Genomic DNA, 21391 nt, shown 5'->3' with positions numbered 1-21391 from the left:
TGGCCTGAACAGAGTCAGGGACGGACTCAACTCTGTTGAAACCGTCCGTGAGTCCGCTCGTGCTGTCTTGGTTGAAATCTGATTTTAACCTTGAGGGCCTAGCATGGGACCCTTCTATGTATGCTTTAATGATTGTTTTTGTATTCCTAGGCTACCCAACTCGATGGATAGCAGGGAGCCCAGGTGAGATTCATGTCAACCACACACGGCGACGCCCATGTTAGGTGAGGGACGGACTCAACTCTACTGAAACCGTCCGTGAGTCCGCTCGCTCTATTTTTACCTTTTGGCCTGAACGGAGTCAGGGACGAACTCAACTCTGTTGAAATCGTCCGTGAGTCCGCTTGTGCTGTCTTGGTTGAAATCTGATTTTAACCTTGAGGGCCTGGTATGGGACCCTTCTATGTATGCTTTAATGATTGTTTTTGTATTCCTAGGCTACCCAACTCAATGGATAACGGGGAGCCCAGGTGAGATTCATGTCAACCACACACGGCGATGCCCGTGTTAGGTGAGTAGGTTCTGGGTGATTTGTTGGGTTTGACTATATATTTAATATGAAATCTTAAGCATGCTATTAAATATTTATAAGCATTGTGCGCATTGCATTATTATCCAAATGTGATCTGTTATGAATGTGATAGCATGCTCACCATTGTATCGGGTTACGGTGCTGGGTGTGCCGGTACCAGAACCCCAATTTATTTAATTATAAAAACTGGTGCATGTCATTCTGATCTGTATGTGTCATGCCGTGCTGGTATCCGGGTACTAAATAGAATGGGACGTTGATGCACCCGGAATACCTCTCGGGACGATAGGACTTGCATATAGTATATCTACGGCTAGGATGCTTGTTCCCTTATGCTACGACCCTTGCCAACAGAGGTTTCTGTGTTAGATAGTCTGAGCATCTGTGGTCTGTGGAGGTGGGAGAGGCCAGGACAGGGGTAGTGATGGCTATCAGGGTCTGCCACTGGGTGGGCATGATGGCTTCTACCAGCGTAGGTCCCCTCGTGATAACTGAGGTTTCACTGGGGCGATAGGATAAGTGACCCTCAGTGTCTCCCGAGTTAACATAGTAGTATACATTTGACCGATAGAATTGTGTGCTAGGTGAAAAATGAATCTAACATTAGCATGCATCATTCTGCTTGATATCGATTGTGCAATGTATGTGCATTCCCCTTTGCTCCCTCACTAGCTAGTGTAGCTAACCCCGTTGCGCAACCCCTTTTTAGTTGTTATGCAGGAGGTACTACTTAGATGAGCACCGTTGGATACGAATCAAGTGGAGCCAGTGACTGTGACTTGGATGTAGATGTACACCCAAGATTGGTGCCCTTGTGGTAATTATTTAACATTTAATTTTCTGTCTTCATTTCCACATTCATGTATAAACTACGTGTGTAATTATAGCAGAGATTGAATGGTTACATTTATGAACAGTGTATTATGTGTTATGATTAGAGAACCGATGCTCTATAATTTCACATGATTTAATTTAATTTCGCTTCCGCTAACTCTGTATTTGGGATGATTTATTCCCTACTGGCAAGTCCGTTTCTATTATCAATATGTGATGACAGGGTGGACTGTGGCTCAGGACACTGTATCTGTGATCTTGGTAGGTATTGGGATAATGAGTGTTTGTCCCAGTCACCCCCTATGTGGCAGTATATATATTACATCGGGATGGGGGCGTGACAAGTTTTATGGGAAAACCTAATTAACAACATTGCCAGAAAATAATCGATTTTATTTTGGTTACCTCAGTTAAGTCCATTTGGTCCTTTTACAGTCCAGGCCAAAAACAATTGAAGCCAAAATATTTTTCAAATAAGAAACCAAGACTGACCGATAAGAAATTCAGTCGGTTCAATTTCGCTCAAGTTCAGTTGGTTCAAATGGTTCGGGCCAGAATTTGACATCCCTAGGTATAAAGTTCCTAACTCATTCCAAATGCAAGCCTGAATCCTAGTCCATGATAAAACCCTACTTCCCTTGATTAATTCCTTTTGACTCCATTTAGTTGCAAGTAATGAGAAGATAGTTTAAATCATTCAAACTTAAAAATCTTAATATGGTATACAACCTTTCTCGGGGTGCAAGTTTGGCCATGACAGCCCGTGCCTGCCCTGACCCACCTTGAGCCCGAACAGGGCTTGGGTTGAGATATTTGGCCGAGGGTGGGTCAAGGTTGGGAATTTCTGGCCTTAAGTTAGGGCCAGACTGGGCTAGGGTTGAGGCCTCGGACTGAATCCAACCCTGTCTTATTCTTCATGTTTTTTCTTCTTAGTCTTTCTTTTTTTATTTCTTCTTCTTCTTCTTCCCAGCCTAGGCAGCTCATGCATCTCCCATCCCTCTCATGTTCAGGGCCAATCAGGGTCAGCCCGGCCCGACCTTGAGGGCAGGTCAGGGTTGGATTTTCTGGCCTTGAGTCAGGGTTGGGCCAGGCTTGGGCCCAACTAAGGGGACTCAGGGTTGGGTTGGGGTTTAAACGGTCCAGCCTAACCCGGCCTTGTTGCAGATCTAATGCTTTCAAATGAAATCTTTATTTCCTTCTTAGAGCCAAGGAATTTTTTAGGATGTTTAGGAACTCGTTACACGATCATGTTAAATAATGATTAAAAATTCTGAGTTATAATTTGATTTAACTTACCTTCCCTTTATTTCCCTTACATCCATACGGAGCCTACAAGCACCATATCCCTGCTTCGCTAAAATCATTTGTGATTTGACACAAATACCCTCACCAACAAATTTATTTTTTTTAACTGGTACATTGGCCACCAACAAGTTGAAGCTTTTTTTTTTTAATTTTTAGGGAAAGAAAATTAGAAAAGAATCCATATTCTCAGTTACAGCAATTCTAAGTTTTTTTTTTTTGATGAAAAGAAAATAGATGAAATTAAAGAGAATGTCTGTACATCAGAAAAGTGTTTATAGGAGATACAGGTATCCTTAATGGCTGTGGAAGCATGATTCCTAAGAGCACTGTAATAGAGGTCATTATTGTTCCAATTAAACCTTCTTTTTTTTTTTTTTGGTAAAATGCCAATCTATTCAAAAAAGCGAGTTACACTCCTGGAATCTGGCTTAGGAAGCTCAGATAAGCAGGGATCGGAAAGTGGCCAAGCTGTCCTACCCACAACAGACAAGGCCCTCCTTGCAAGGGCATCGGCTACAACATTAGCAGCTCTAGAGATAAACTGAAAATTACATGACTCAAAGCAACTTACAAGATACATAATATCTGATACAATAGGACAAATAATAAAAGGGGAATTACAAGACTCACCTCGAAGTGCCGCTATCAGTTCTTGATTATCACTTTCCACGGTCAAATTATCGATTCCTTCGGAAATAGGCCCCAATAATCCTTGCCTTACCGCTAAGGCGTCTCCTACCAACACATTATTAAACGAACAAGGTTCTGAAACTGCGACAATACACCTCCCCATATGATTTCTCACCAAAAATCCCAGCTCTCCACGATTTTCTTTTGCTAAGAAAGAGGCATCATAGTTCAACTTCATAACCGGATGGGTTGGAGCTTGCCTCTCTGAGGTTGCTAAAGATTGATAACACCTGCCCTTGCAAAGATGGAGCATTAAATTCCGACCAAGCCCTCTGAGCTGTTTCAATAAGTTCAATAGGAGTCCATCTCTTATGTGCAAATATCAATTCATTACGAGTGATCCACAAGAACCAGAAAATAAACGCACATAGAGACGCTGAATCCTTACAGATTTTCTTCCCATGGGTTGAAAATGAGCTCCAATCATTAGTCTCTTGGGACACCGAAAAATCATTGCAGCTTGGAACAATGCATGTGAGATTACAGTTGAACCAAACTGCTCTTGCAAATGGACAATGAAGGAAAATATGATCCGCCATCTCCACTTCTGCGCCGCACCGTTGGCACTGAGGATCCACCATAATTTGTCTTTGACGCTAGGCCGTTGAGGAAGCTATGCCACCCGCACAGACTCTCCAAAGAAGGTTTTTTTTTTTTACCTTTGGTGGAGAATTACAGTTCCAAATCCATTTCCAAACATGCGATGGAACCAAATCCCAAGACTGAGTCCTAGCAAACGAAGGTTGCGATCTGGAAGAGTTCATCCATTCATTACAAAGCAACTGATAGGCACTTTTCACTGAAAAAACTCCATTCTTAGCAGTGCCCCAACCAAGATAATCATCTCTCTCAAATAGATCAAGTGGAATACATAGAATATGCTCCTTATCGGTTGGATGTAGATATAAATCAAGATGTTCCTGATTCCAAACTCTTAAGATCTTAATCTATAAAATCAGACACTTGAGTAAATGGGCAGTCCGATTAAAACTAATACTAGTAAAGTTGTTTGTTAGATCAGCTAACTCAAAATAAGTCCGGATTAGATTCCATGAGATGCACATATGATCAAAAGGCTGTAGAAAAGTGTCTAGAGTTCTATTGTTGCACCAGATTGCTTTTAGTTGGAACTTGGCTTCTGTTGCATGTTTCCACCCCTGTAGAATTCTAAACAGTTCAGCCTCTAGTATGTTCGTTGTAGTGAGAGAACCTGCAGATATTAAAACACCTTGCCCAGCTAGCAAAATGCAAAAAAACCACCCAGTTAATCTTAATTCAGGGTCATATATGCCTGCGCAGAATAAAACATGGAGTTACAATTTCGATTGTTGATAGGGTGGGGGGTTGTAAATGTACATCCGCAAGCCACTTAATTACATTCCTGATAACCATATGAGGATCAGCTCTTGCTAAACTTCTAATAACTTTGTTCCGTATATTCCAAACAAAATAGCAAGTGATAATAAAAAAAAAAATAAAACCATATAGAAGATTGATTATCAAAGGCTTTAGAATGGAGAAGCGAAGCACACAGATGTGCCATTGTAAGTTTCTCAGTCCTAGCTTTATTCACCAAATTATGAGCTAAACGGATGTAGTCCCTATCCTTTTTCAAAATATTACACTCCGACAAATGATTTAGCATAGATTTGATGTTCAAAAGTATGTGAAATAACTCCTAAGGCCATTTGGAAATAGAGTTGTCTTCCATCTAGTCCCGCAATTCCAAGCAATCAATCCAAATTTCAACAATTGTGACCCCAACAATCTTGCTTGTCGTAGCCCACGAAGCATCCCTCTTGCCTCTGCTTCCTCATCGTTCATTGCATAGCTATAATCCATAGAAATAGAAATAAATCGATTTTGAGAAATAATGACAGCTGCCCATCCAACTTGACAAGAGCCACTGTTGAAACTCCCATCACAAATCAATCAGAAATTCGCTTGTCAATTATAGCTAAGAAAATCCTTTGACATAATGGTGGATTAAAATTCTCTTCTTGCGGTGCAGTGCAGTTTGGGCTTGAGAGTTCGAGATGTGGAAGATGCTTCATCCAACAGTGTGAGATCGATTGACCCAGTTTTTTTTTCTTCCCTTTCTTCTTGAACTCAGCACCGTTGGATGTCACATCTTCCACGTGTCGAGCTCTCAAACCCGAATTGCAGTGCACTGCAGAGGATTTTTTCCCCCATAATGGTTTTAGAAACCTCAGGGATATTTGATGAACAGGAAACAGATTGAAGTCAGCTATCCATCAATTACTATTGTGTTGCAAATTGTTGTCAGCCTAATCCAATGCAAATTATCATCGAGTTGAAAGCTTTGTTTTGTAATCATCATATAAAGCCAATGGTTGTGAACATCAAATGGAAAAGTTATATTAGTTATAGCAACCTATGAAGTAGCAAAAGAGTAATGGCTTCATGAAAAGCATACACGTAAAGGCAGTATGCAGTAAGGCATTTTATTTTACTTAAAACTGCAGATGGTAAGGACAGACTATAGGTGCTCCAACCTATATTCACTGTAACTTACATTTGGATATTACCTCAATATGGTTACTTTATTGGACTATTAATAATGTTTTGCTGGCCTTAAATATGTACATAAAATGATTCACACTAAAACCTAGACAAACCAATGATGTAAAATTTTAAACTCTAGGAAGCAGGAATGGGTGTACAATGTACTGCACTCTTCCAAAGAAAAAAAAACCCAGGAGTTGCACAAGTGTTCATCTTTGATCAGGAGCCTCTGATTCCTCATCTTCTATTTCTCTTATGTTTTGAACAATGTCTTGAACTCTTCTTGACAGGTGTTGGGTGTGATCTTCAACATCTTTCAAAATCATATTAAGCTGTTCCTGATATGCTGCACACCGACGTTGACATCGTCGTTTCTCATTGTACAGTTCAAGTGATAGTTCTCGAATTTTTTTATCCTTCTCATCCTGCAAAAAAGGAATGAACTCATGTTACGGCAGTTAAAATACACATATAAGTTAGAAGGTGTAATTTTATTTGGTGAGGAAGATACCATTATACAATTTAAAAGGTCCTAGCTATCAAATCTTTCACACCAAAATGTTATCAAAATCCTTGTATACTTAGAATTGCACTTGTGTAGTACTTATTGAGAAGCTGGAAGAAGTATTGTATGTATTTTCCGATCAAGACAATGGATGTTTTCTGTGTCACAACTTCAGTATACATCAAAATTTCCCAACACAATTCTGACTCCCATGCTCACGTCCACATAATACAAGACAAACTGATGATTCAACTGTTTCAGTTGAGCATATTTTTAAATGCCTAGTGATCTATGTTATCTCATACTATCTCAGAAGTTCTCATGGTTCTTTCCATTTGCAAATGAAATGGTTTTGGTCAATAAAGACTAGAGAGGAAATAACAAATAAGAACTATGGAGAACAAAATCAGAATGCTTCGAAATACTCATGCTGAAACATTTAAAAAAAAAGAAACAGACATTCTAGTAAGCATAGGAAATATAAATAAAAAATTTTATACACAAATAGGAAGATACTACCACAAAAAAGGCCAATCTGAGTTTAACTCTATCCAAAATCAACAAAAGCAATCGGGATTGGCATGGATCAACAACAGACAACCAATAAACTGTATCGATTGGTTGATTCTGACAGATCAAGAGGATCACCCGGAAGCAATCATATCCCTGGTCCAAATCCCTCACTCATTGGTAGAAATGGAGTGGTAGAGATTGAAGAGAATGTTGCTCGTAGAATTAATGCAGCATGAATGAAATGGACAGGAACAACTAGAGTCATGTGTGATCAATGTATAGCATTGAAACTAAAGGGAAATCCTATAAGATGGTCCCAAGACTATCCATGTTGCATGGAACTGAATGTTTACTGATAAAGAAACAAATAACGTAAAAGTTAAGTGCAGTTACAGTAAGGATTTTGAGATGGACGAGTGACATAACAAGGAAGAATAGAATCAGAAAAAAAAAAAAAAAAAACATTCAAAGAAACATAGGACCAGTAGAGAACTTAGAAGTTGAGAGAGAGAGATCCATTTAGGACGATTCAGTCATGTGCTATGAAGTCCATTAAGTGCATTTGTTTTCAGTAATTTTTAAAATAATCCAATTTCTTTAGAGGATTTTTAAAGATTTATTTTGCCAAGTGGCAGCTCCACTTGAATGTAGTGTAGAAGCAACGGATAAGAATGCTTTCTAAACTGAGAAGTCAGAAAACAGTTGGAGAGCTAAAATACTGAAAGAAATATGACTTTATTAACGCAAATTCTTGTAGTCACCATGACCTGTTTTGGATCTCTTTTATTGACCGAAGTACAGAAATATCTACTCTAGCTATAACTGAAACCTAATAGGCCTAATTGGATTTTGAAATTACTTCAAACTGATTAAATAAACCTAAACACACTCGGAAAAAAGATCCAAACTCAAAACCATGATCTCGTTTAAGAGGTGGAACTCCTAGTCCTGCTAGGATTTGTAACTGTAAATTCAAAACTGAAATCGGGAACTCGACCTAGACAGGATTGGTAAGAGAGACAAAAACTACACCTTTCATGAAGAAATCCTTCTGGAATAAGGAATTGGAGCTGAGAACTAATCATTGTTTCTGTCCAGCAACTAAGCATTCTTTTCTGTTGGACTTATTTATTTGTGCTCCTGATTATCACCTTGGGTCTTACCTGTTACAAAATTTTGGCCCCATATGGACTGCATTGTTGCAGATATTCGTTTCCATTTTTTGTTACCCTTCTTTTATTAGAGCAGAGCATCTGGTTCTTCTCCCTCTATAATTTTTTAAATATTTAACTGATTTTCCCTTTTTGCCCCCTTCCTTTTTCGAATACATAAGAGAAGTTTATCGATAGAAAAAGGTAAAGAGTACAACAAGGACTATCACAACAGGGAGTAAAGGATGCCACTAATAAGACACAACAACACAGAATAGACCAGGTATCCACTTACTTCAACTGGCCTCTAGTTAGTCAATCTTTTAGCTTTTAAAAGACCAGGACAATGGAAGGCCGAAGAGGACCTGGCTTGAAGTGGTGGGAAAGACACGAGTACTTGGTGAGTTTGTTGAACATAGCTTGCATTGTGTTGTTGTTCTCATTGTTGTTAACACAGTCAGCCAGGAAGGTCAGTTGAACAGTGGGCTTATGTTCGTATTCTTGATGGTCAACACACTCGCTCAGTGTGGTCTTTTGAGGAAAAGAAGACCAAGTCTCAGCAATTTGGAGATGTGAGCAATTGCCCATAACTGTCACCGAAAGGAGGAGATTCGATGTCGAGTCATCAGACTCTACAGTCCGTCGATGTCGAGTGAAGGACGTGAAATGGAGACTGATGTATCTGATGATCTCGACATTCAAAAGTTGCTGTTCGACACTTTAAAGGAATGGCTCGATGTCGAATGTGGTTCAGGAGAATGGAGAGATGCAAGATTGAAGACGGTAGTAATGCAGAAGTCGACCTCGAACCAGGGAAACCAGCGGAAGATCGATTGTAGCCAGGATCAACATGATAAGGAACAAATTAAATAACCAAAAAACTCTTTTTTTATTGCTGTTTTCTATTACATACAAAAGGAGAACATAAAGGATAAGAAGAAAGGTGAAGAAGATAAAGGGGGTAGGAGATGGGCTATCTCAGCCCTGGGTCTCTCACCCACAGCTATCCCAGCTGTTGAACAGGGAATGATCTCCCATAACCGATGACAAGCATGGCCTCAAAATTCTATTATTCAATTCTGATCCTTCCTTGCAATAGGGGGCCTGTAAATAGCTTAGGCAAGCTTACAAAATAGAAGGTAGAAAATAGAAACTACTAAACCTAGCAACTAGAAACAATGGCAACTTATTGAAAATAGAAACTAACTAGAATTAGAAACTACTAAAGCTTTATATTTCAGCCTTCTAAAACAAAAGGAGACTTAAATAGAAACTAAATAAATTAGAAATTCTTCAAAGTTGCATTCAATCTCTACCAACTTGTCCATATCTTCCCCCAAATCTCTGTTCACGTGAAAAGTAACTCGGGTACTGTTCATGTAACCAGTAATTTCTTTATTTCTTTTTTTTTTTTAATTTCTGCCTTGGTCTCTTATCTTCTTCATGCTTCTCTCTGGGTTGGGGCTGCCTTAGGTGATGCTCCATCGAACCAAAAAAAACTTGCCACATCATCAGACCAGGCTGCCTCTCACAGCAGTCGAATGCCACAAACTTGCTGGGCTGGTTTTGGGGCTTGTTCCTGCGGGTACATATGGACTTGTGATGTACATCAGGCAGTCTTGTGTCGGTGCAGCATCTTCACGGGTATCTTGAGGTGTCCTCCAACTATATTTTCTGGAATCTCAAAACATGAGAAAGGAAGATCTTTGAGTTAGCTTTCCAATCATTCAAGTTTCATATCAATCCGACATCGAAGTTGGAAGTTATGGCATGAACAACCGACATGGTTTGTGTGCTTCGTTCTGCACATCAGTCAGATTCAAGCTCATTTTTGGGGATCATGCACTGAACCTGAGTTGAAGATCAAAACAAAAACGATGTAGATCTTTAAGTCTTCTTTCCAATGCCTTCAGAATCAGGTCAATCCGAGTCTGGATGAATGAGATATATATAGCTGTTTTGGTGGAACCGTGCATCTGCTAGTTTCGATGTCGAGATGACCTATTTCGATGTCAAGTTGGGGCTTCTAAATGTCGAGCAGAACCTTTTAAATGGCGAAAAATGGCAAAATGTGACCCAAAATGGGTGTATTTTGGGTATAAGTACCCCTATTTGTCCATTAGAGTTTCTAACTTGAAGGGAAGGCTATTGGAGACTCAGAGAGGAGAAAGAGTTAGAGAAATCTCCCAAGAGCTTGAACCCAAGAATCCCCAATCTTCCATGTCCTATTGAAGCTTCCAAGCTTTGAAGTGAAGATTTGGTGTTGTGCTCTCAAGAAGACATTCATGGGTTGGTGAAGAAAGCTCAAAGAATGCTTAGCTTGCTCAAGAACATTCATTCAAGGTCTCCACATGCTGAGGTGAAGCCTACAAGTTGAACAGGGTTGAGTTGTGAAGAGCAGAGGAGAAGAAGAAAAGAGAACCTAGGGTTTGGCTCTTGTGAGAAGCTTCAAGTAACCCAAGGGACGAATTGGTTGAAGCTTTGTCGGCGACGAGGCATCAGTGTATGTGAGCACTCAAAGGTGATTGAAGGCATTCAATCTACGGCATCTCCGGAGGTTACCCACCGGGCATAGGTAACCCCTTTTGGCAAATCCCATTGTATGTATTTCACCATAGGCTAGATGCTTGATTAAATGCCTAGGTGAATACTTGTAGTTCATTAAGAGGGATTTGTATATTGTAATGAGCTTGTAAATGAGGCAAAACATTTAAGCTCATTGATTATTGTACTGAGGTTTTCAATGGGTGTTGGGCACGGGGGTTGAAGCTCCCTGGCAGTTCTAGCTATACCTAAAGTGAGGTGTTGTAGCGCCCTCCTAGTTAATTTTGTTAACTATGAACCTTCTGTTGCTGAAGCCATATCTTCATCCTCAAGGAAATGGGATCCAGCTCAACCTATTTGGCTGGAAAATCAGCAGGTTTCTTTCTTTCTCATGTTAACGTCTGATATGGAAGTTTTTAGGGTTCCTAAGTGAGGATATAAAAGTTTCAACCAACTGCAATTGATAACTGATTTTTTTTGGGGGCAGTTGCTAGTTGTTAAAAGTTGGGGTGGGGATAAGGTGAGGGACAGGAGGCTCGAAACCAGACATCCTGGGAGATTGGATCTACCGCACCAAACTCCAACAACTTCGCTAAGCAGTTGTCCTCAATTGATAACTGATAACTGGTTACTAGACCCCCTAATAGAGTTCAAGCAAAGCACATGCAAGTATATCCAAAAACTGGTCTAGAATGAATGTACACAATAATATACATAGTTCAGTGAACTTTATCTGCAATAGAAAATTCTTGTATAGCTTTAATGAAGAATTATCTTTTGTTTTCACCATCTGGCTAGCTTGATGTTGCTCAAAATTTGGTGTACTATAATGAAGCTAAGAAAATGCCAACGTTTTTTGCATGCTGAGGTGTACAGTGTATGCTATCCAATTAAAATAGTAACGAAAGGCGATATTATCATCTAGATGGGGATATCTTCATTGTTAGTCCAATCCCTCTAGACCAGAAGATGTGCAATTTCAGAACTCTGCCAAAGCCAACTAGTACAACCATCATGGGGTGCCGGTCACTATGAAGACCCTATGCAGCCTGTTGAGATAGCAGATGTGGAGTTTCTATTACCTGGGGTGGTTTGCCTGTGTGGATCAAAATCCAGTGTTCAGATTGAGATTCAAAACTCCCCTTTCAATTGTTTACCATTAGGGGATAACTCAAAATATGATCAGCATGTCCCAGATATAACAGGCCTTGAAAAATGCAGGCTTTCGGTTTTGGTGAGGGGTTGCTCAATTTGGGCTTCAAGTCCTTAGTGAGTTGCCTTCTGATGCCTGCGGAGCATTAGGTCCAGGCCCAAGTGTTTGTGATGAGGAACCATCTATAGATTTGTTGGTCCCTATTTCTCTTGAGGGGCAAAGGAGGTGGCAAAGGAAGAGGCCAATAGAGATTCTCAACCAAACAAAACACTCTTTGGGACAAGTGGAAGCGGGTAGTCCGACCACAACCTTCCCATCGTTGGTCTTGAAGAGTCAATGCTTCAACTTCCTTGGACCTTCAAAACAGGGCCAAATTTCCTTCTCATGGTGAGGAACCGGGATCCAGCAATCATTCAGTACCTAAGAAGGTTGGGAGTATTTCATTTGTGATGCAGTTGCATTAGACATTGATCCAATATAGAGGCTTAGACGTAAGTCTAGATCACTAGATGGCCTACAAGGGGCATGTGGTAGTCCAACGGACTGAAAACAAATTTTGGGTAGTTAAAGGATGGGCCTTCTATTTTCTTGTATTTCATTGTAACGAGCCTAATTTATAAGCCCATAAAGTAGGGTGAAGTTAGCATACAGAATTAGTAGTTAAGATAATGTTTGAGTTAGATTAGGTTACTAATTAGTAAGTATCAAGTTCTGTTTTGAATCTATTACGTCAAGCCAGTATAAGAGAGTGATTAGGAGTCATTTTGTGAGTCAATTTAGGAAAGCTGAAAAGGTCATAGAAGGATAGCCCCTCCCTCATCAAGTAGAAATGATTTGAGAATACAAAATTGAAGTATTTTCCAAGAGTTCTTGTAACTGTTGAGTTCTGCAAAAATGGGTGAAGGCTCTTCTTCTGGCCTACTGCTTTCTTCTTCTTCCAGTTCTGAATCCTACTGCAAATAAGGTGCTATCTCTCAAATCCTTTCTTCTATTCTTCTTCTCCTATTTCTTATTATTACTTCTTCTAATCTACAGTACCCCTGTTTTCTACCAATATACAGCTTGCATTCCATCTCTATATCCTCTTTATTCACTGCACTGTTTAAGCTATAAACTGAGACAGAGGTTTCTCCTATCCTTCTCTTTGAAACTCTGTTACTGCTTCTGAAGAACTCTAGTCCATTCGTATAGTTCTAGCTATGCTACTTACATTCCTAGTAATACTAGTAATTCCCTATATACACCTGGTCTGTTGTCAGAATTTCTTCAGATTTCGTAGGTCTATTCTACTCATAGATAAACCACATGACTAGAATTTTGAGCTGTTCTGAAATTTCTTTTCTGTGTTAATAAGTTTCTGCAGATTCTGATTTATCTGCAATCCTGTTTGAACTATTCTCTGCTGGACTTTTCTGGTTTGAGATTAGTCTACATTAATCTGGGTCTTCATTGGGTCATCCTTGTATGTGGCAGCTGAACTTGAGGAGGCAGCCCTGTCAGGCTGTCACAGAACATTGAATTAGCTTTGATTTCAGGTATTAGACCCTTAATGTCAGAGAAGCCTATTATTAAAAAGAAACGTCCGAAAGTGGAATTCTTTAGGTCATCTTCTCTCATCAACAAGTGTTCTGATTTCAAGGCCAGTGACTGGTCAAAAGGAGGCTAGAGGACAATGTGAAGGATAAGCACCAAAAAGATTTAGAATATCTGGAACGATGTTGGGCTCATAGGTGTCTCTGAGGTTGATCCAGATACAATGCAATTGGCCAAAGCAGTAACTCTGAAACCGGTTCAAGGTTAATAAAATTTGTGTTTGGTATGGTCTGCAGTAGATGATCCTGCAACCAGAATTTTTCACTTGGATCAAAAGGACTGTGGTGTTCGTAATTATTCTTGTTTCTGTTTCCTTGTTTGGAATTTGTTTTAGGCCTGGAGGAGTTTGATGTAGATCGAAGCATGAAGAAGACTAAAAAGAAAGAGAAAGAGAGGGGGGGGGGGGGGGTTACTGTTCACGTGAACAGTATTTTGGGGCTGATATGAACTGCCGGCTTAGAGGAGTTGATTTTTTATGTTATTTTTATTATTAGACACTTATTTAATTTCCTATTTGAGTTGTAATCCTAATTGGGAATCCTAGTTGGAGTCTAGTTTCTATTTTATAGGTTTTATTAATTAGTTTTTTACTTAAATTAGGATTGGGTTGCTTTATTATAAATGCATATAAGTGTCTGAGCAGAAGAGGACAGAGATTGAAGAGAAAAGAGCTATTGATGAAGCTGTGAGATGCAGCAACGGTGAGATACCGTGGGTGAGAGGATGATGGGCTGGGATAGCTGATCCTACCCCTCCTTCTATATCCCTTTCTGCTTCATTCCTATCCTTTGATGTTCTTCCTTCATATGTAAACAGAAAATGCAATATAAGAGTTTTAGTTATTTCATTTTGTTCTTTTTATTATTTTGATCCTGCTGCAATCGAGCTCCTGCTGGTTTTCACTGGTTCAAGGTCGAGTTTTGCATTAGAGTTGTTGGGCATTGCGATGGGAAAGAGGGAGTTAGGGCCTTTGGTGTGTGTTTGTCAGATGCCTGTTAGATTTTATAATTATTCAGCTCTGTTTGGCATCCCTTCCATTTTCTCTCAAAAATTATTTCTTGTTGAAGCTGATGGTAAGGATCTTGTGCGGCGTCGTTGAGTGTTTACCATTAAGTATAATCCTGACGGTTCAGTTGAGCGCCTCAAAGCTTGTTTGGTTGCTAAGGGCCACTCTCAAACCGATAAAAGTTGACTATTTTGACACCTCTCATATTACTTGTCTAAATTCTGTGAGAGTTTTGATCTTTTTGGCCATTAACCTTGATTGACCTCTTTTTCAGTTAGACACTAGAAATGCCTTTTTGCATGGTGAATTACATGAGGAAGTTTATATGGAGAAACCTCCTGGGTATGTCGCTCAAGGGGAGAATGCTCAGAAAGTTTGTGGGCTAAACAAAGTTATTTATAGGTTAAAACAGTCCCCGAGAGGATGGTTTGATAAATTTAGCAGAATTGTTGTTTTCTGTGGCTTTTCTCAATGTTACTCCGATCACTCAGTAATCAGTATTTGTTCATCGTCAAAACTCAAAGTTATTGTGCCGATCGTTTATGTTGATGATATTGTTGTCTCTATTAATGCCTTGTCTGGGATTGAACAGAATTAAGTCTTAATTATAGCAGCACTTCCAGATGAAAGATTTGGGAGCTCACAAATAATTTCTTGGCATTGAGGCCATTCGAAGCAACAAAGGGCTTAGTTTGCCTCAATGGAAGTATGTCCTTGACCTTTTAAGTGAAACATGAATGTTAGGCTGTAAGCCTGTAGATACTCCTATGGATCACCATGTCAAACTTAGAGCGACTGATGACATGGAATTTGCAGACAAACATCAATATTGGAGGTTTGTCGGCAAACTAATATATCTTACTGTTACTAGACCTGATATATCCTTTGTTGGTGGTGTGATTAGTCGGTTTACAGAGGCACCTAGGCAAACTTATTGGGAGGCAACAAGTCGTATAATGAAATATCTTAAGGGTGCTCCAGGGAAAGGTCTTATTTATCGCCATAATGGTCACACCAATGTTGTTGGTTATTCCGATGCTGATGGTGATCAGAGATCTAATATACGCTATTGTACCTGTGTCGGAGGTAGTCTTGTTACATGGAGGAGTAAAAAGCAAATATAGTAGCCCATTCTAGTGCTGAAGCTGAGTATAGAGCTAAGGCTCACACTGCAGCTGAGTTGATGTGGCTTAAATCTTTTGTTCAGGAGCTTGGTTTTCGGATCAGCAAACCTATGGACATGTTCTGTGATAAGTGATAACTAGACAGCTATTTATATTGCTAGTAATCTTGTCTTTCATAAGAGAACCAAACATATTGAAGTAGACCCTTATTTTATTTGGGACGCAGTGATGAAAAAGTTGATTTCCACTCCGTTTGTCAGTTCTAATGATCAACTTAGAGATTTGTTTACCAAGGCCCTGTTTCGGAATGTGTTTCTCCAAGGGTGTTCCAAGCTGGGCATGGGTGATATCTATGCTCCAGCTTGAGGGGGAGAGTTAAGTTGTGTCAGTTCTATATATTTGTAATGTTATTTCTTATTTCTGTCTTTAAGTTAAAGTACACATAAGTCATAGTATTTAGTAGTGAACCCAGTCCCTAATTGTAATTTCTTATTTTCATATCAACATGTATACATACCCCCACCCACGATTTGAGGTATTTTGGTTCTCACTCAAACCGTGGGTAGTGTTCTCTCCATTCTCTCATCTTCTCTTCTATCTTCCTTATGTCCAGGTACAGATTCAGGTTCTATTACTGTTACACGCCTAATTATATTTTCCGATTCAGAGAGATAATTGTAATAGTATTAGTATTTTATGTAAATCCTTAGGTAGTTAGGTAAATAAAGATGTTAAATGAAAAAAAAAATCCCAACATCTTTAATCAGTTGATGTCTACTCTATTATTCCATCTATGGCAAAGACATGTAATTTGAAGCAAATATACAAGGTCTAGTGCATATTAATAATGAATTGTTTTCTTCAAAATTTCCCTTTTTTACAACTAATAAGAAACAATATGGTACAATATGCTCTTTCTTTGAATTGCTTGACCCCACCCATTTTACCAACGTATATCATCACATACAGGTGAATTGATATTCAAAAAAATAAAGGGGAAATGCACTGATGTATATGCATCCTGTTGAACAATCGGTCACAAACATACCTCACTGATTAGAATCCTTTCTGATCGCCGCCACGGCACTTTACTAGGACTCATTAGCTTGTGGCTGTGCTCCTTTACAAATTTAGTGACTATCCACTTTACTCCATCCCTTAGGGCTAGCCTTAACATTGCATTACATCCTTCTCTAGTAACTGGTGGTGGAGGAAGAACCCTATCCTTTCTGTATACATACTTTTTTGCACGAAAGCCTTCTTTTGAGCAAACAAAATCTTGACCAATGACTTGATTGTTCAGACGTGAACGTCGATTATGATGAATGCGCACAGTAAAACCTGTACGCCTTCCATATGCAACATAAAATTCCCTGGCCTCATCTCTTGATTTGAATTCCATGCCGACATATGGTTCTAGAACATCGGAATTGTTTGGCAATGCTACAATAGATTGTTCCATCATCTGGCTATTTTCTTCCGTACACAACTCCAAATCCTTTGAGAGGTCATCTTCTGTCGTTTCCTGATCAAAGGTTTCGGCTTCCAAACCTCTGTCGCTCTCTTCTAAATCAAGCCCTTGACCAAAGATACTTTCCATTATGCTTCTACGATAAAATTACACAAAACCATTTCTTAATGAATCCTCCAAATACCCTAAGAAAAGCAGAAACTGAAAAACAATTAAACAAAACAGAGAAAATCAACCTGTGGCTCTGGTTGAACCCAGGTCTCTTTGGCCACAATGTAGAATTCTTAACAGTGAACACCAAACTACAGCCACGGAATGTAGTTGAAAAGAAAAATAAGAACTTGCATCCTAACTAAAGCCCCTAAATAAAGAAAAAACCATTCAAAGAATAATCCATTTGATAACATGTAAGAACCAATAAATTGACTAGACCAAACGAAAAAAGCAGTAAAAGTGTAGTATATGATGAAATTAAGAAGATATACTAAGCTCAAAGATAGAAAAAAAGTCAATAAGTATAACAACATTATCATTAATAGATGCAAGCACTTAAAATATAAAATACAAAAATTTCAGTCATTCATAAAAAAGAAAATAATTAAATAATTTAATCATATACAAAAATTAAATTATTATGATTAGATTTTGGCAAATTTCGTAAATTTCTAAATGAAAAACTGTTCGAATTTCGTGAAATTTCGATATATTTCGTAAATTTGTTTCATTACTTTGTTTAAATTTCTTATTATGTCTTTTAGTATTTAGACAATGTGTATTTAACTATTTATACATCAGGGTCCAACTGTATACTGTCAATCAAGGGTGCAAACCCAAAACACCACTTTGAATTCAGTTTTTGCAATATGAAGGTTTAAATATGTTTATTTAGCTTAAATAAGGGTGTACATGAAGTATCAGGCCTTAATATGGTCAAAAACCCACCGAGATGGAGTGTCGAAATATGGCAAAAAAATACCATATTTCGCCAAAAATTTTGAAATATTTCGGAAATTTTGACCAGCCCGAAATGGCGAAACAAGAAGAAATTTCGAACTATAGATTCGATCATGTCTACATTGTAAAAAAAATGCATTGTTTCGTCAAAATTTCGATTGCAAATTTCGCTAATTTCGGTTGTTTCCCCCTAAAATGGCCTAGCGAAATCACGGCAAAAAAATGCATTGTTTTAGAGAAATTTCACAAATTGCGGTATGACTGAAATAACCTACTGAAACAAGTTTTTGAACTATGATATTGAGGCATCCTAACGTTACATCACTTGACACCTACTCTTTGATTTTGCCTATTGGGGGGGCTATCAATCGAGGCCCCTGGGAGCTACTCATTCTACATGTATCATACAATGCTTGCCTAGTTGGCATAAATCTAATCATGCCACTTAGCAGTCCTACGGATGGCCACCTACATTATGTCCAAAGATAGTTATGCTTCTCTCTTATCTCTTTGCACAAGGGGCTAATGTGGGTGTCTGAACATCCTCAACAACTGGCACATACAATAGATTCCACATTTTTTGTGGGCGTTTACCTTAAGGACACCTTGCACTAAAATGCCAATAAAATGAAATAGGTTCTAGCAATGGCAATAAATCACGATGAATGCTTAGATTGTACGCTTTGTTTGCCCCCTACAATGGATTATGAGGAGATTTTCATGAGCATCACACGTCCCCACATGAGTCCTTCATAAATAACATTTTAAAATCAAGATCCATCCCTTTTGCGCCAATAGTTCAACAACATACTTTTCAGTTTTCACACATTATCATGCTGAAACCTTTAGTCGAGTTTGGCAAGCACAATTAAGAATCTAACTAATATTTGTGCTAGCCAAAATTGAGGGTACCACATGTGATTTGAGGTGAAACTTATCATCTTGTCAAATAACAAGAGGGATAAAAAAAAAAAAGAAACAAAAAGGGGAAATCTAATCTATAAAAACAAGAAGAGAGGAAGCCCAAAGGCGATGGAAGAAAACCCAATCCTCCCCTGGGAGAAAGAGAGAAACCTGAAGGTGCTCCCTCCTGGTCTGCCCTTCTTGGTCATTACCCTCTTTCAGTAACGATGTGATGCCCACCAAAAACCCTTTGCCACACATCTCACATTTCCTCCCCCATAGTAGGAAGCATGTTAGAAGACCCGGTCAAAACTGCAGGTTTTTATATTTACTGTTTCGTTTACTCAAGATATTATTCATAAATAACCCCTATTTGAATCCAATAAAATTAGTTTAAAAAAATCAAATTCTAAAAGGATAAAAAGTTAACCCCCCAGTTCAAAAGCAAAAGTTGGATTTTTGGTGGTAGGTGCAATTTTCAACTTTTAAATGCTGGGGTTTTTTTTCTCAAATCCAAAAATTTTATAAATCTTAATAGGATAAAACATTGCCAAAAACCAAAATAACTGTAAAATATTCATTTGTTTGATGTCTAAAAACTCTTTCCATTCAGAGCGATTTTAAACAAAATTCGCTCACACCAAATAAAGTTTGACTGGAACATAACTACTTCAATATAAATGAGATTTAAGCAATCTTGGATTTGTTGGAAAGCTTTCAAACAAATCCAGGATTGCTTAAATTTGATTTATATTGAAAGAGTTATGTTCCAGTCAAACCTTATTCGATACCATGTCCAAGAACAAAATACATTATCAAACATGGGTCAAAACCACAAGTATTATTTTGAGTGTTATATATGTGAAACTAATGCATGGATTGGGTTCAAAATGTCAAAACAGATAGTATAACAAGAATCAGGCAAAAAAACAACTTCTGGGCCTCAAAACCAAGGTTTCGAGTTGTCTTGGAAAAAGTACCAGGTTTTGACCGAGATATTGTCGAAACCTGGGAAATCTCAGTTTTTGGCTGGTCGAAACCAGTGTCCGCACCGAGCTCTTGATCCTTGGTAGGAAGAGAATAAATAAAAATCATAATTGGCTTTCAAATTATGCATAACACTACCCAGTGATTCTGCTATAATTGCATGAAAACAATTTCTCAAATCCTATTGGCATTCTACAATCTATATCTTCAATCACCAAAACACCAAAGGCAGGAGACAGAGAAACAACCAAAAGAAACTGAAACTTTGATAACAAGTTGTTCCACTAAAAAATATGCTCTCAATTCAGCAAATCAAACAAATTCTCGGAAAGCCAAATCACGAAACAAAGAAATGAAGAAGTGGGTTCTTACCAGAGCTGTGTTCCCCGATAAAGCCGTCAAATATCTATGTGAACAAATGGGTTCAGAGATTCGAACATAAACCCAAGTCAGTAGCTTCAAACATTCCCGACAACCTTCCACTGATATAACCGCCAAAACATTTTGTACTCTTGAGTCTTAACAGAATGAAGAAACAAAAGAAGGGGAAAACTGCGTATCCACCAAAGAGGTATTCTCATCAACAATCTAAACGACAAACAATATAAAACCCTAACATTTCTTCATTTCCGACACGCAAACTTAGCCACTGATGCGTAAATCAATAAACAAAAGAAAATTATTAGAAACCTCACCAGGCAAAAACGATTTTCCGAACTTAGAATTACCCCGCCCGATTGAATTCTTTGTAGGATTTCGCTTCCAAGCGTGATTTGTAAGTGTTTGAACTATCAAGGATCCGAGAGAGATTTCAGTTTGTAGAGGGGTTTAGAGGTGGGTTAGCATCAAAGCCGTGGGCGAAGAAACAAAAAAAAAAAAAAAGATGAGAGGATAGAAAGAGAGAGTGACAAAGAGAGAATGAGGGGCCTATCAGATCTCAGAGGTGGGTCCTATCGGTCTACTGGTAAGACGAGCAAGGAAGACAATTGTAGACTATTCATTGGTCACCCTTTCTCGAAGGTTTTTTATTTTTTTACTTGATCGGTGTTCTCTAAGGGGGAGCGTGGCTCCTACGTGTACGTGGGGCCAATAAGAGCAAGTGAGATGGCATCATGGGGGCGGGGCAGTCATTTCACTCTCTCTTGGTCTAAGGTGCATGATATTATCCCACAAAACTATTTTTGGTTGATTTAGGTTCTCTTTGGTATCATTTCTGTTTTTTCCCTCTAATGTATTAATATATAAAAAATTTCCTTTTTACATTATATACTATATAATATTATAGGATAAATTACACGTCACCCCTTAGTTTTCAAACAAAACTCAGATCACCCCCTGGTTTAAAAAAAACTCAAATCACCCAGTGGTTTAGACCCTAATATGACAAATTAGTCCCTACCGTTAGTTTTATGCTATTAAGTGATGATGTCAGCCAAGTAAATAAATTTAAATACCTAAATTACCTTTGACCAATGTTGAAGATGAAGGAAGGGTAATAGTGTAAATTTAATTCTAATGTTTTAGTACAAGGGTAAAATAGTCCTTTCACACCAAAAACTAATAGCAGACTAACACTGTTACTGTAGAGGGGGTGATTTGA

General features: G+C 38.6%; 1 protein-coding gene across 2 annotated transcripts; it reads right to left on the bottom strand.

Moving 5' to 3' along the window:
* Positions 1-5795: 5795 nt before the first annotated feature.
* LOC122644676 (protein FAR-RED ELONGATED HYPOCOTYL 3-like) lies at positions 5796-20797 on the bottom strand. 2 transcript variants are annotated; one of them, XM_043838069.1, is made up of 4 exons: positions 20487-20797; positions 20164-20201; positions 16525-17083; positions 5796-6312 (listed from the first exon to the last, which is right to left on the bottom strand). In XM_043838069.1, exons 3-4 carry the CDS (start codon positions 17074-17076, stop codon positions 6097-6099), a joined length of 768 nt encoding a protein of 255 aa, XP_043694004.1. In that variant the 5' UTR covers positions 17077-17083; positions 20164-20201; positions 20487-20797; the 3' UTR covers positions 5796-6096. The 2 variants fall into 2 exon arrangements, with proteins under 2 accessions (XP_043694004.1, XP_043694003.1); XM_043838068.1 differs by having other exon boundaries at positions 20164-20302; positions 20487-20594.
* Positions 20798-21391: the final 594 nt, after the last annotated feature.

This window comes from Telopea speciosissima, chromosome 11, assembly GCF_018873765.1.
Source record: "Telopea speciosissima isolate NSW1024214 ecotype Mountain lineage chromosome 11, Tspe_v1, whole genome shotgun sequence".
Classification (NCBI taxonomy): domain Eukaryota; kingdom Viridiplantae; phylum Streptophyta; class Magnoliopsida; order Proteales; family Proteaceae; genus Telopea; species Telopea speciosissima.
The sequence above is the reverse complement of the archived record's forward strand: the minus strand, read 5'-3'. Positions and strand labels throughout refer to the sequence as shown.

Excerpts from the sequence above, each read along its gene's own strand:
- LOC122644676 (XM_043838069.1), bottom strand. The coding sequence starts at position 17,076 with ATGGAAAGTATCTTTGGTCAAGGGCTTGATTTAGAAGAGAGCGACAGA. Across the intron at positions 6,313-16,524 it reads AAAGGATTCTAATCAGTGAG|GATGAGAAGGATAAAAAAAT; the intron begins GTATGTTTGTGA and ends CCTTTTTTGCAG.